The sequence below is a fragment of the Primulina huaijiensis genome, chromosome 15, assembly GCF_012295235.1.
Source record: "Primulina huaijiensis isolate GDHJ02 chromosome 15, ASM1229523v2, whole genome shotgun sequence".
Taxonomy (NCBI): domain Eukaryota; kingdom Viridiplantae; phylum Streptophyta; class Magnoliopsida; order Lamiales; family Gesneriaceae; genus Primulina; species Primulina huaijiensis.
In genome coordinates, this window is record NC_133320.1 from 583122 (window position 1) to 595635 (window position 12514).

Here is a 12514-nt window from a genome sequence, read left to right on the forward strand (position 1 = left end):
ATGAATGAATATGGATTTCTACAACTGAGAGTCCTATTTAAATTGGTGCATATTCGATTCAAACAATAAAATTGTTGAGTTCGTGTCTCTCTTATCCCTAATCAATGGTTAGTCTATGCTATACCGAAAGTGTTTTTACATTTATTCCAATATCATTAAATCGTGTAGGTCTTTCACATTTTTATGGAAGTTGACATGTATGTTGATGATTCATCATCTAACATTTGACCGCATCATAGAGGAAGAAATTCTGGTGAAATTCACTTATGGTGTATCGAACCATTATTATACAATGGCTCGGCTGTGTACATACATGTAATATGACCACACAAATAAGAGATCTATGTTAAATCCGAACAATAGTTACTTCTTCAAAATCTTGTGGAAGCCACGCACCAATCCAAATACCCTATTTCACCTAATGTAACATAAAATCCACCTCCAAGCGCAATAAATAAAATAAAAATTAACCTTGTTCAAAATAAGTTTTTGAAAAATAGCTTTATACATGAGAAGGTTAACCAATATTATTTTTCAAACATAAACATCCCAAGATTTTGAGGCCCGTGACCAAGAAGAAATTTTGAAGGAATAGGCCAAGGATATAGATTCATTATCAATCATAATTAGGACCACAAAGCCATTTCTTTTTTATCTCGTGCCAAAAATAGCGATGCGACAGTTGCACAATTGCGTATGTACATTTGATTTCACATGCCAAAGTTAGACTGTCATAATCGTCATATATATGCTAATAAAGAACACCCATGTACCAGATTCTTGGGCAATTGACGAATACATGGATGGGCTATACTATATAGTAATATTGAATTATTAGAAGAATTCTCAGTCAATAATGTTGAGGTAGAAGTTAAAAAGAATCGATTACTGCTAGATAGTTCTGTGGTTTCGTGAAACTACAAGGCATTCTTTCATTATACAAGAGCGATGGTGATGGCGAGCTAAAACTGAAGCAATTTCATGTCACTGTATCGCCTCTTTGCTCACCCCCAGGGACTAGGAGTCGCAAGATCTGATGATAAGGCGAGGAAAACAAAACCCAGTCCTCCTTGCTATGGAAAATACCACAATAGGTGATCAGACGAGTATCTGATTAAAGTACAATCGCAGAGGCGTGGTTTCAGTTTTCACGATGTTCGTGACGATTCCTGTCGTCTTAGAGGGATACCTTCTTGGACATAACCATCCTCTTCATCAGCATGCTTAGGAAGTCGCACTGCCATAGACACGGAACATAAATTTAATGTCATCATTCGACAAATAACAAAATATGTACGAAATTTGGAATCATGTTGATTTGGTACTTGGACCCTGGTTTATTCCTCGGGGGTGCATTTGAGTCATGTTCGCTTGTGAATAGTTCATTGTTCAGTCTAAGCTTTAATTAATGCTCAGTTTTGACTAACTCAAACTACTGGTGGGTGTTCGAGTCAAGCTCGTATAAATCAATATGATTCAAGCTTAGGTGCTCGTGACCTACTTGAGCTCAAGTTGTATGCACCACTATTCAGTCCCATCAATTCATTTTTGTTCTGACTTACATGAATCAACAACGATAAAGCTAACAAGGAGTTAAGCGCATACCATCAGCTATGTCTTTTGTTTTGTGAAGAAGAAATGTTCCCGAAAGAATAGTCACAAACCCGCATAGTTCTGTAACAATCTGTGTGGGATTTTGCCTATCCCAGTCCTACAAAACGAACAGAACCTTTTAATTCAAATGCCACAAAATTAAATACAATAAATTTTGAAAGCTGCCAGTCGATCTTGAACTTCATCCCCTGAATGCTCAATTTTTTCATGTTTGCCTAAACATCAGCAAAAGAAAGCTTTTTAACATCCAGATTCAATTTTGTTCCACCAATTTATAGTTCTATTTACATGTCAAATATTCAGGAAATAAATAAAGATACTGTGATCCCAGTAGCAGAAAGTTTACCTTGAACATGATCACACTTGCCAATATAGTGAAGGATGTGAACATAACATAGTAAATGGGTGAAACTACGGCTGTGTTGAATGTGTCTAGAGCCTGAAAACAAGAACTGCCGAACATAAGAAAATTGAACATGGCAAGGTGTTAAAAAGAAAACTAACCTTTGGCAGAAAAGAGATGCAGTTTAAGAATAAAATAAGTTTTAAGTATAATTGAGTAGAGAAGATAATTTCATCAAGAATTCATCAAATTTCTTTCCTGAAAAGCTATATAATCTTCAAGCAGAAGTTAAAAAGCTGATCACACGACAAATCCAACGGATACAACAAATCTTTACCTTATTTAGATAATTCATTTGCGTAAGTACACAAATAGTCACAATCATGGAAAAGGTCCATGTCTGGGGATATATTAGCTGATTCGTTCCTGATAAAGTCAGCTTCAATGCAATTCCAAGTGCTTTCACACTCATGACCTGTGGAGCATTTCTCGTAATTTCAACATAAAAAAGAATAAAAAACGAAATGAAAGCAACTATATCCATTTCTTAAGATGAAGATAACATTAATAACACCTACCGACAAGGAACCAACCAGTGAACAAACACCAATGTAAAACAAGATATGTGTCTGGCCATATTGCGGGATATACTGGAATATTAAAATGAGGACAACGGAGATCACTAACGCTGCATAAAATAGAAATGCTGCACAAAAAAAAAAGAATTGTTTATGCTACTGCATACCCAGACAAGAATTCTGCAGTACAACAAACCAAATGATTGAAAATGTATCACAAAACTTAGTAACCTGGCTCACTCGCGAGATCCCACACCTCTTTTACAGATTGGATCTCACGTTCTTGTGGAGCATGTAGCACAATTGTGGTGGAACCCACAACACATAAAGCACATCCAAGAATACCAAAAATATGTAGCTTCTCCCTTAAAATAAAATGTGCAAGTACAGCACTGCAACATACCCACAGTAATCAGTAATCCAATCAAAGTAAAACATTTGTATGGTCTATGGTACGGCAACATACCTGATGATAATGCTGAGTGCACCAAGTGGAGTAACCAGAATTGCTGGTGCAAATGCATAAGCTGCAAAATTTGCAATTTCTCCCACAATCACTGGTCAGAAAGCGCACAAAGAAACAAAAAAATCAGTTTAAGAATGAAGCATGATTTCCAAAGCAACAAAAGATTTGAAAGTTTACATGGTGGTTAGAATAGCTACAAGAAAATTCTCGGACATAGGAATATATACAAGAGGGCAGAGCAGCAGGAGAAAACTAATTGATATGATCAGAATGAGGAGAGCTAACACAGGCACAACACAAGGCCATTCAGCTAGCTTTAGCCACATGCCCTATTGTTTAGAAGTTTGAAGTAAATTGAGGAACATTGCTGCCTGCATCTGTCATCAAGCATTCACCGATTTTGTTAATTTCAACAAGAAGCGAGATAAGATTTAGTCGGATTTTTTGTCATAACTGCACATTATATTAACCGATTTACATGTTGTTTGTTGATTTACATGTTGTTTGTTGCTCTAAAGAATCTATTCAGTGCCATCCGAGCAGGAAGATACAGACGAATCACTTTGAACGACACAAGAGCAGGCCAGTAATCCTTGCTCTGAAAACCACATATAAGATACAATGGCATTCTGCCACATAACTGTTTGATAACGAAAAACTAAATTCAAAATTAATGCCTTTGCTTTCTGTAAAGAATCCTCGGCTGCTAAACTAACACCAACCAAAGCTTTTGCCTGTAATATTAGTTGCAAAGGAAAACCTTAAATGTACATAAATCAGTACTGATGCTCAAAAAAACCACATGATAGAATGGCATTGGTCAATGAGAATCTAAAGGACATCCAACATAGAAAACATTTTTCACCGAAATCTCGTTAAGAGTCTAAAAAATAAGCGGTGCTCTAACATTACAGCATCATCACCCTATAAAATTTTTCCTATTATATAGTTTCTATAGCAACATTCAACCAAATAAGGAACCCATCTGCCCCAAGATACCTGCATTGGAACCAGGAGAATTTGAAATCACCAAAAAGGGTTACAGTGCCAGTAGAGAAAATCCGACATCTGAATTAAGAACTAATAAACCTGCAAAACCACACATCCTGGAAAAGGTTCCCCACTCAACAACTTTAACACAAATCTCGTTCACTTGGATACAAAAATCATCTATTCTCCTTCATGATTCATCTCCAACCAAAAGATCCAAAACAAACCAGCTTATTTTCAGGCAAAACAAGTCTCGTGATGATTTACCTACACGTACGTAATTCCCCTCATCCAACCAAGATCACACAGTAAATAATTTCAGCCTTTTTAACATTTACCCTAATCCTCAATATTATCACAAGCACAGGATCAACGAGTCTTATCTCAATAAGGAGTTCGTCAAGACCACTCTCCCATCAATATAAAGTCTAAAAAGATAATGTGAGACTTGAAAAAGATTTTGAGCTAAGTCACAGCCGTTTCTCCTCACGTCACAGCAGTAACAGCTGGTCTATTTCTCTGTATCTGAAACATTTTAACTAAGAACCATGCATAATACACACAGAAAGACCACTTGATAAACTGGTGTCTTATATCAAATAAGGTGCAAATATTCACCTTCTCCCAAGTAAATTAAGCAAATCAAAAAAAGATATTGCAAGTAAAAACAATTCTCTACATATCAGATCCATCATAAAATATTTCTAGCTTCCTTTTTTGCTTACAGGGAGTTAATGCTAAAGTGATTATGTTGTTCAATCAAATAACTTATCATTAACTAATTTACACTCGATATAAAGACAGAAATAGAAATGAGTGACTCACTTGTTATCATGCCTACCCACCAGAGTGGCTCGAATAGATATGAATATCCACCAACTCCTGTTGGAAAAAAGACAGTAAGAGGAAACTATTGCCAAGATTCTGAAAAGGAAACCTAGCCTATTCGACCAAAAGCAATTAACCAGTAAATATGGATATCATTTACAAAAAGAACCACCAAAAACAGCAGTATTACAAATTCCTTACGCACCTTCAAGTTTCGATATACAATTGCAAGCCCTAAGTAAAGGTAAAGGAAAATGCCTGATGCGGAAAATTAAGCCACGACTCATCACTAACTATAGCAGTTACTGTTTCTCATAAATAAATTTCAGTTCATTACTTTGAAGTAATCAAGGGCACATTTGTTTTTTCAGCCTGTACTATGTGCAACATAACTTCAAATTTCTGAAACTGTTGGAAATCAAGTTGGAATTGTGGTTTGATGTATGGTTCTGAAACGCTGAATCGAAGTTTCTTGGGTAAGAAAGTAGCCAGGAGGAAGTTGGATGGTAGGGATTGCTTCTGCAATTTTGAGATTGTATTAATTGTTAGATCTCGAGTTTAGCAATCGTGCACTATTTGGTATCTGAGCATGTTCTTGAACAACATTCGATGTATAACATGCAATCTTGACTTCCTGTCCAGCTAATTTTTTTTAGACACTATTTTGGGAATTCATTTGGTTTAGACGCCTTAAGACATTGACAAGAAGCAAGGACTGCCTTCTTAACAATGTAATGATGTTGTGATGATCTAAACTTACATTATAGGCCTCTGTAAAGTAATATGAAAATCTTTCATTCTTGAGCTATAAAAAACCTCAACCAACTCGTTTATAATTTTAGGATACTAACCATCATAGATTTGAAAGTTTTAGCTAGTTTTCAAATCGTGTTTTTAATGTGATCTCCGCCAACAATCGTGGTGTAATAAAATTGTTTGCTTAGATATATAGTTTAGAATGACAAGCCATTCTCAACAATACTGATTATTAATTGTCAGTTATTATATAACAGTTTCATCAAAAAAGGGATATAGAAGTATAAAGAAATTGAAACCATTGTCATTAGTATATATCAAAGCCAAAAACTTTAATACACTGAAGCCGTTGCCAGATATAACAATGAAAACAAGATTTAAAATTAGTTCTATAAATCTCCAAATCTAATGATATCCTAAACTTATTATCGAGCTGGTCGAGGTTATTTTAGTTTGACAGAAAGCTAAGAATGTGTGTCATACATCAAATATTGATAAGTACATGCTCGGGTGAAGACTTGCGCAATCGCAAAACTCAAAACTCAGACAATTCAATTCAGAATCTCAAAACCAGACATCAAAACACTAAACAACCTCAATTTTCAACAATTTCAAAAGGATCGAATTATGTTGCACATAGTACAAAGCTAAAAACACAAACTTGAATAAGTTGGACCACTTACCAGCCCTGACGCCTGAAGCACCCGCTTTCTTTAATCCCTTCTTCTTGACAATGAAGCTAGCTCCGATGAAGAAACTGGAAGATAAACCTAGTACCAATCCCTTTATATTGTCAGAGGACATCCCCTTGTATGCATCCGACATTGCATCAGCCGCTCCCGTATCCAATGCGGCCATATCCAAAATCAGACAACAACAATAAAATAAAGAAAATAGAAATACAAAATCCCAGAAATCGTAACGATCACGAGCTCCTCATACACCACTGCCAAAATGGTTTTCAACAAGCTTCCACATGAAACGCAGTAAAAAAATCTTACTGGGTCCGAGAAATCTTGAATTAAAATTTGCAAGATTGGTATAAGAAACCAGCGACGTTTCCAATTTGGATTTCTGCTCAGAAGATCTGATATCTTTCGGCCGTGGAAGCAGAGGCAAAGACTGGGAAAATGGTTGACTGTCAGTCGCTGAAAAGCATATGGGAATCGGGAACAAAATGGATTTTTGTGCTAAGAATGATTTTTAGATTGGAAGCAAAAGAAAAGAGTGATCGGTTCGGGGGATCGAGTGGCTCATTGGCAATAATAAAGAAAAATAAATCTACACGCGTGTCATAAAATAATTATAATCATAAATGATTTTCAACTAATTATTTTATATCAATACTTTCTTCCTTTTCTTGTAATAATGGTAAAAAAACAGCCTGATTTATTTCATTCTTATTTAATTTTTATGATCTAATTAATGTAATAAAATTCAATACATCAATTCTTTAAAAATAACACAAGATATTATGATTCTCTTAGGTAAATTACTCAAAAATCGGCCACATCTCTTATTTGATATAAAATTGGTACAAAACGTTAATAATATGATCCTAATATACTCAAACATGATGAATTTTGTGAATTGGTACAAGTACCCCGAAACAAGCAGGTATGTGAAACCCCTAAAAATTTCTTTCATAATCTGGAGTATATAAAGATATTGGATATTGGTGAATGGAAACACACACTAAAAAGATAAAAATATATATAAGAAAATCCATTAAAATGAAATATAAAAATAAATAATTTGACAAAGAATTGATTTTTTTATAATAAAAAAAAAAAAGAAAAAAGCAAATGAGAGAGCACCTAAAGATATTAAAATTTTGACTTGCAGCATTCTTTCTACTCAACGGACCAATTTGGATCCATAGCGGCTCCGTTCCGTTTTTATACGTTCACGAAGAAAATATGTTCGAAACCACTATCAAAATTAAGTCAGTCCGTCACGCTCTAGTTGTGATTTCTCTACAACAAAATATATACCATTTGGAGCTACAAAAATTTCAGGACAGACAAGATTGAATGTTAACAATAAATCAAGTCAATGTTGGCTCTTGAGGCTTCACTTGTTTATTTGCTTTAGAAGAGTGGAAACAGAAGCGCAATGTGTTGATTTATTGTCGCATTGCTCGCAGCAAGATTGCAGCAACTGAATCACTCTAACACATCTACACCACAAGAAATTATCAAGTCAAGTTCAACACAAAAACTAGCCACATATATGCGTGAAAGTACGGAGATAGGAAAAGGTTTAGGTTTAGTTCCACAAAAAGTTTATAGAAAAACGACGGATAACTACAACCATGAATGACAGGAGATTCCAGAATGTCCATCCACATGATATAAGATTGAAGTACATTTGTTCGTGGGGATAGGAAATTATCCCTTATAGTTAGAGAGATAACTTAAAATGACATTTTTTTTAAAAAAAAACATACACCGATAAACATTAGGGGAACATATCAACTGGACAGGGTAGAGAGAGAGTATGGTGGTTGACAACAGGGAACGAAAGTATAAAAGCTCAATTATCTAGTTGAATTTCTGAACAGCGTGCGCAACGTAACAGATGCATAATTTTTCAGTATACCCAATTACACCAAGTTATCCTAAGTTGGAGTTTGCCAAAGTTAGCTCTATTCTACACGTACTGCAATAGCGAAATGTTTTCTTGTATTGTTTCCATAAAGAAAGAGAACTTGATGACTAAATTAAGGTAAAATTTTGGCATAGAAACCACAAAACATCATGTAGTTGAATTAAGAGAAGTCGTCACCATACGGCCAAGTATTTTTAAAACATTATCCACAAAAATAAGAGATAGCATAATCCCAACTTAGAAACCACACCATATGACCAAAGAATGGGCAAAATGCATTTAAGCCCCTTGTATTATTTGAAAGTACCAAATTCCAAGAGAAAAAAATATAGACATAAAAACTCGTGTTATTCTGATTATGTTGCCAAAACCCCTTGCTCTTCAATGATTTTGTTCGCGTAATAATATTTTGTATTTATTTATTAAATTTGACCCTTTTAAAATATCAATGATTCAAATGTACTTTCTTTCAAAATTTGAAAGTCAATTTCTTCTTTTTAAGTACTTACCAATAAATGAGAAAAAAAATTGAAAATGATGAGATACGATCTCCTGGAGTTACATGTATTTATATACAATTTCAAATTTTAATTAGATTAATTAGGTATGAGAGTGAGACAACAGCCGTAAAAATGTGTGCAGGCACATCATGGGGAAAATAAGAGGTTTCTAGCAACATATTCAAATCACAGGGTGATAAGCATCTATTTTCTTAGAGGGCTTTCGGTTACTTGCAAATATCACAGCAGCCGGAAAAGGAGGTGACTTTCGTTGTTTAAATACTCACTATTTAAAGAGAACATCAAACCTAACAATTCCAAAGCGGACATCTTCTTTGAAGCTAAACTGTAACTCAAAGTTTCAATTCAGACCACCATCCTTGAAGTTGAAACTTGAAAGAACTTATCTCTCTATGTGAATGGAAGCCCCGTGATTATCTCCTATATTTTTCACTCTATGTATTCATCACATGGACATTCTAAAAAAGAAAGATCTTTACTGATTTCCATCCATAAGTATAACTCAGAATGGGCACAGCTAGGAGACACAGAAGTGGTGAAAATCAACCGAAACATGTGAGATTACTGATGGCATTTAGTAAACTGTGAAAACGTAATATAGGTAGAAATTAGAATATATTCAAGGAACAAGAGCCTATTTTATTCAAGTGTTAATAAAGTAAATTTGAGTATGTTGACCCTTTCCTATTCAAATTCAATCATTGTTCCAATTGCATTCCATGAACTAGATTAAAGAACAACACCATTAATAATTCATCACAAAACAACACTCCAATGTGTAGAATTAACTTTCTAAGAAAATACGCAAATTAACCGTCGAAAATACCAAATAACACGAATGAATTACAATTTACAAAAAAAATCAAGGAAACGAAAACAAATCAAACAATATGGAAAAGGTCACCTCTGAGGGAGGAAATTGTTCTTGGTTAGGCAAGCTTGAATATCGCAAGCTTGTTTCTTACATGGCTCTTTACTAGGCTGCGCCATTTTTCTCTGCAATGGATCGTCGCCTGATCAAATTCTCGATTATTCGAATGTTACGTGGATTGAATTTGAGGATTTATGTAGAAATCGGTCTCAATTTCTTTGGTATTTATTGTAATATACATAATATAAATAATTAATATATATATATATATGGGCCGTGAAAGCCTGGGCCCTCGAAAAGCTAGATGAGGCGGCCCCTTTTTTTCATTTTTTTAAAAAAATTATTTAAATTATTTTTTTTTAGTTATAAATAAAATATATGATAATTAAAATTATTTTTTTAGTTATAAATAAAATGTATGAAACTTTGTTTTTAAGAAATACTATCATACACATAGTGAATCAATCAATTAAAATATGATTATCAATAAGGAATAAAATAAACTAAGAAGAATAATATTGATAATATAAATAAAAATAAAAATAAAAAAAATTATGTGAGGAAAATTAATAATAACATTATAAACATTAAAAATAACGGTATTAACAAAATTTAGAACAGTAGTCAAAATAATCATATATAATATTCGAATTGGTATTTTATCTCTTTTGTTTGTATTTCAGAAAATATTATATGAACTCGAATAGAGTGAAAAATAGAATATATTTATAAATATAAATGGGGCCGGGAATAATAACTTTGTCGATCAAATTTAACAAAAAGCAAGAAAAGGGGAAAAAAACCGGAATTAGCTTTTATTTAAAACATAGCAGTCGAGTAATGTAATTGTTTGCATAAAATAATCAGCTACTAACAATAATGGATTATGTATATAACATCATCATAACTTATTCTCGTTAATTATAGGATCGATTATATATAGATATTAATTCTTCACACAACATTATTTTCTCACATATCATTTCTTGAACCAAATATCTAAGATATCATATTTAACTATATTTACATAACCTTTTAATTCACTNTATTTAGAATTGAAAAACCTTTTTGCTTTTTCCTATGAGGATTTAGAATATATTTTTTATGAGACAGTCGTGAGACGGATTAATTATGTTCATATTTATAATAAAAAATAATAATTTTAGCATAAAAATAATATTTTTTCACGTGTGACACAAATAAAATACATGTCTCACAAAATTGATTCATGAGACCGTCTCAAAAAAGTTTTGTTCAGAAGTTATTCCCCTTTCATACTTTATATTTTCTTTCATTATTTTTAGCTCTAGCTTTTAATTTTTCAAACATATAATATCCCAACTAAAATCGAAGAGATCAAAAAAAAATTGATAAAATGATTTTTTTTAAAAAAAAAACTTTAAAAAACTTGTTCACGTAATCAAATATAGCTACCATACTCCTATTCACATACCAAAACAATCCATCTTTCTCAAACACAGCAAATATTTATATGGAGAGGACGTCAAGAAGAGGAGGATAAAGTTTTGAAAAAATGAATGAATTTGAATTTGAATTCGAAGAACTTGAAGCAGCAACAGCAAATTTCTCCCCTTCGAATTTTATCAGCAAAGGAAGCCATGGAAGAGTATACAGAGGTGTTCTCAACAATGGCAAACATGTAGCTATCAAGAAGAAATCCTCATGTCTTCAAAATGTTCAAGACAGCTCGAAAATCGAAAATGAAGCCCGAATGATGTCGTCCCTCTGTCCGAATACTTGCCTAGTCGACTTTCTTGGAATCGGTCACGACGGTTCCAACAACAAACTCATCGTCATGGAACACATGCCCAACGGCACGCTCCACGAGCTGCTTCACTCTCGGGTTATGCCTCCGCCAACATGGCGAAAACGTCTAGATATCGCGCTGCAAGTGGCTAATGGGGCGCGCTTCCTCCACGAATCGAACCAGCCCCCCATCATCCATCGAGACATCAAGTCCACCAACATATTGCTCGACTCCAATTGGAACGCAAAGTTGGCTGATTTCGGGCTGTCAGTCCGGTTAGAGGGTGACAACAACGCAACTCTGCCTGCAGGTACGATAGGGTACTTGGACCCAAACTATAACACTCCAGGCAAGCTGAGTACCAAGATTGATGTGTTCAGTTATGGGGTAGTGTTGCTTGAGTTAATATCTTGTAGGGAAGTGATGGATGTGCGCAAATCACCAGTCTCGATTGTGGATTGGGCTGTCCCATTGATCAAACAGGGCAGATTTCTTGAAGTTTGCGACAAACGAACCCGGCTGCGGCCTCACCCCTGTCATAAGATCAAATGTCTGCTGAGTCTCGCAGTTCGTTGTGTGTTACCTGTCGAAAGCCTGCGTCCTTCCATGGGCGAGATCGTCGCAACATTGGAAGATCCAATGCCGGAGCCCATACGGTTTCCCTTGACCATGATCAAATTTATTTGTGGGGCTATTCGGAACACAAGCAAGAGAAATTCGAACACCGTGATGGTCAAGGGAACGTCGACTGATAGTGAACACAGAAGAATCATTGTAAAAAAATTATTGTTGACGGTAACATCTTAGACATCCTAGCTTGTCAATGAGAACTCGAACAAGTTTTAAGTCTTGAATATGTTTGTATATGTAATTATCATTTTTTTTTACGTATGTTATATGATTGCTGATATATAAATATTATGTTTAATGCATTCAAGTATTTATATTTGGTGAGTTTCAAATCTAATCATTTTTATAGATTTAATGATGATGTTCCATACAAACAAAAGAATCCGAGAGTAGTTGAAAATGGTATGGGAATGTAACAAAATTTATAATATTGGATTCAATTTCTTGTTGATGTAAACACTTCTCTTGTTTTCATACCATATTTTTTTTAGTTTTATTTTGTTGGGTTTTTGTAATTTAGTGATTAGCACCTAATACCA

The 12514-nt window shown here is 34.2% G+C and overlaps 3 protein-coding genes across 4 annotated transcripts; 1 reads left to right on the forward strand and 2 right to left on the reverse strand.

The window, feature by feature from the left end:
* Window positions 1–816: 816 nt before the first annotated feature.
* Window positions 817–6853, reverse strand: LOC140959192 (probable magnesium transporter NIPA4). Its single transcript, XM_073417013.1, has 9 exons — window positions 6259–6853; window positions 4817–4873; window positions 3002–3092; window positions 2767–2927; window positions 2536–2663; window positions 2295–2432; window positions 1961–2053; window positions 1606–1711; window positions 817–1237 (listed from the first exon to the last, which is right to left on the reverse strand). Exons 1-9 carry the CDS (start codon window positions 6431–6433, stop codon window positions 1149–1151), a joined length of 1038 nt encoding a protein of 345 aa, XP_073273114.1. The 5' UTR covers window positions 6434–6853; the 3' UTR covers window positions 817–1148.
* Window positions 6854–7495: 642 nt separating this feature from the next.
* On the reverse strand, window positions 7496–9796 carry LOC140959923 (uncharacterized). Of its 2 annotated transcripts, none has more exons than XM_073417979.1 (2): window positions 9611–9796; window positions 7496–7754 (listed from the first exon to the last, which is right to left on the reverse strand). In XM_073417979.1, the coding sequence occupies exons 1-2, from the start codon at window positions 9694–9696 to the stop codon at window positions 7649–7651; spliced, it is 192 nt and encodes a 63-aa protein (XP_073274080.1). In that variant the 5' UTR covers window positions 9697–9796; the 3' UTR covers window positions 7496–7648. The 2 variants fall into 2 exon arrangements, 1 of the variants encoding a protein (XP_073274080.1); XR_012172078.1 differs by lacking the exon at window positions 7496–7754 and adding an exon at window positions 7763–9164 and having other exon boundaries at window positions 9611–9793.
* Window positions 9797–11021: 1225 nt separating this feature from the next.
* LOC140960247 (serine/threonine-protein kinase-like protein At5g23170) lies at window positions 11022–12426 on the forward strand. Its single transcript, XM_073418442.1, has one exon. The coding sequence runs from the start codon at window positions 11112–11114 to the stop codon at window positions 12150–12152; it is 1041 nt and encodes a 346-aa protein (XP_073274543.1). The 5' UTR covers window positions 11022–11111; the 3' UTR covers window positions 12153–12426.
* Window positions 12427–12514: the final 88 nt, after the last annotated feature.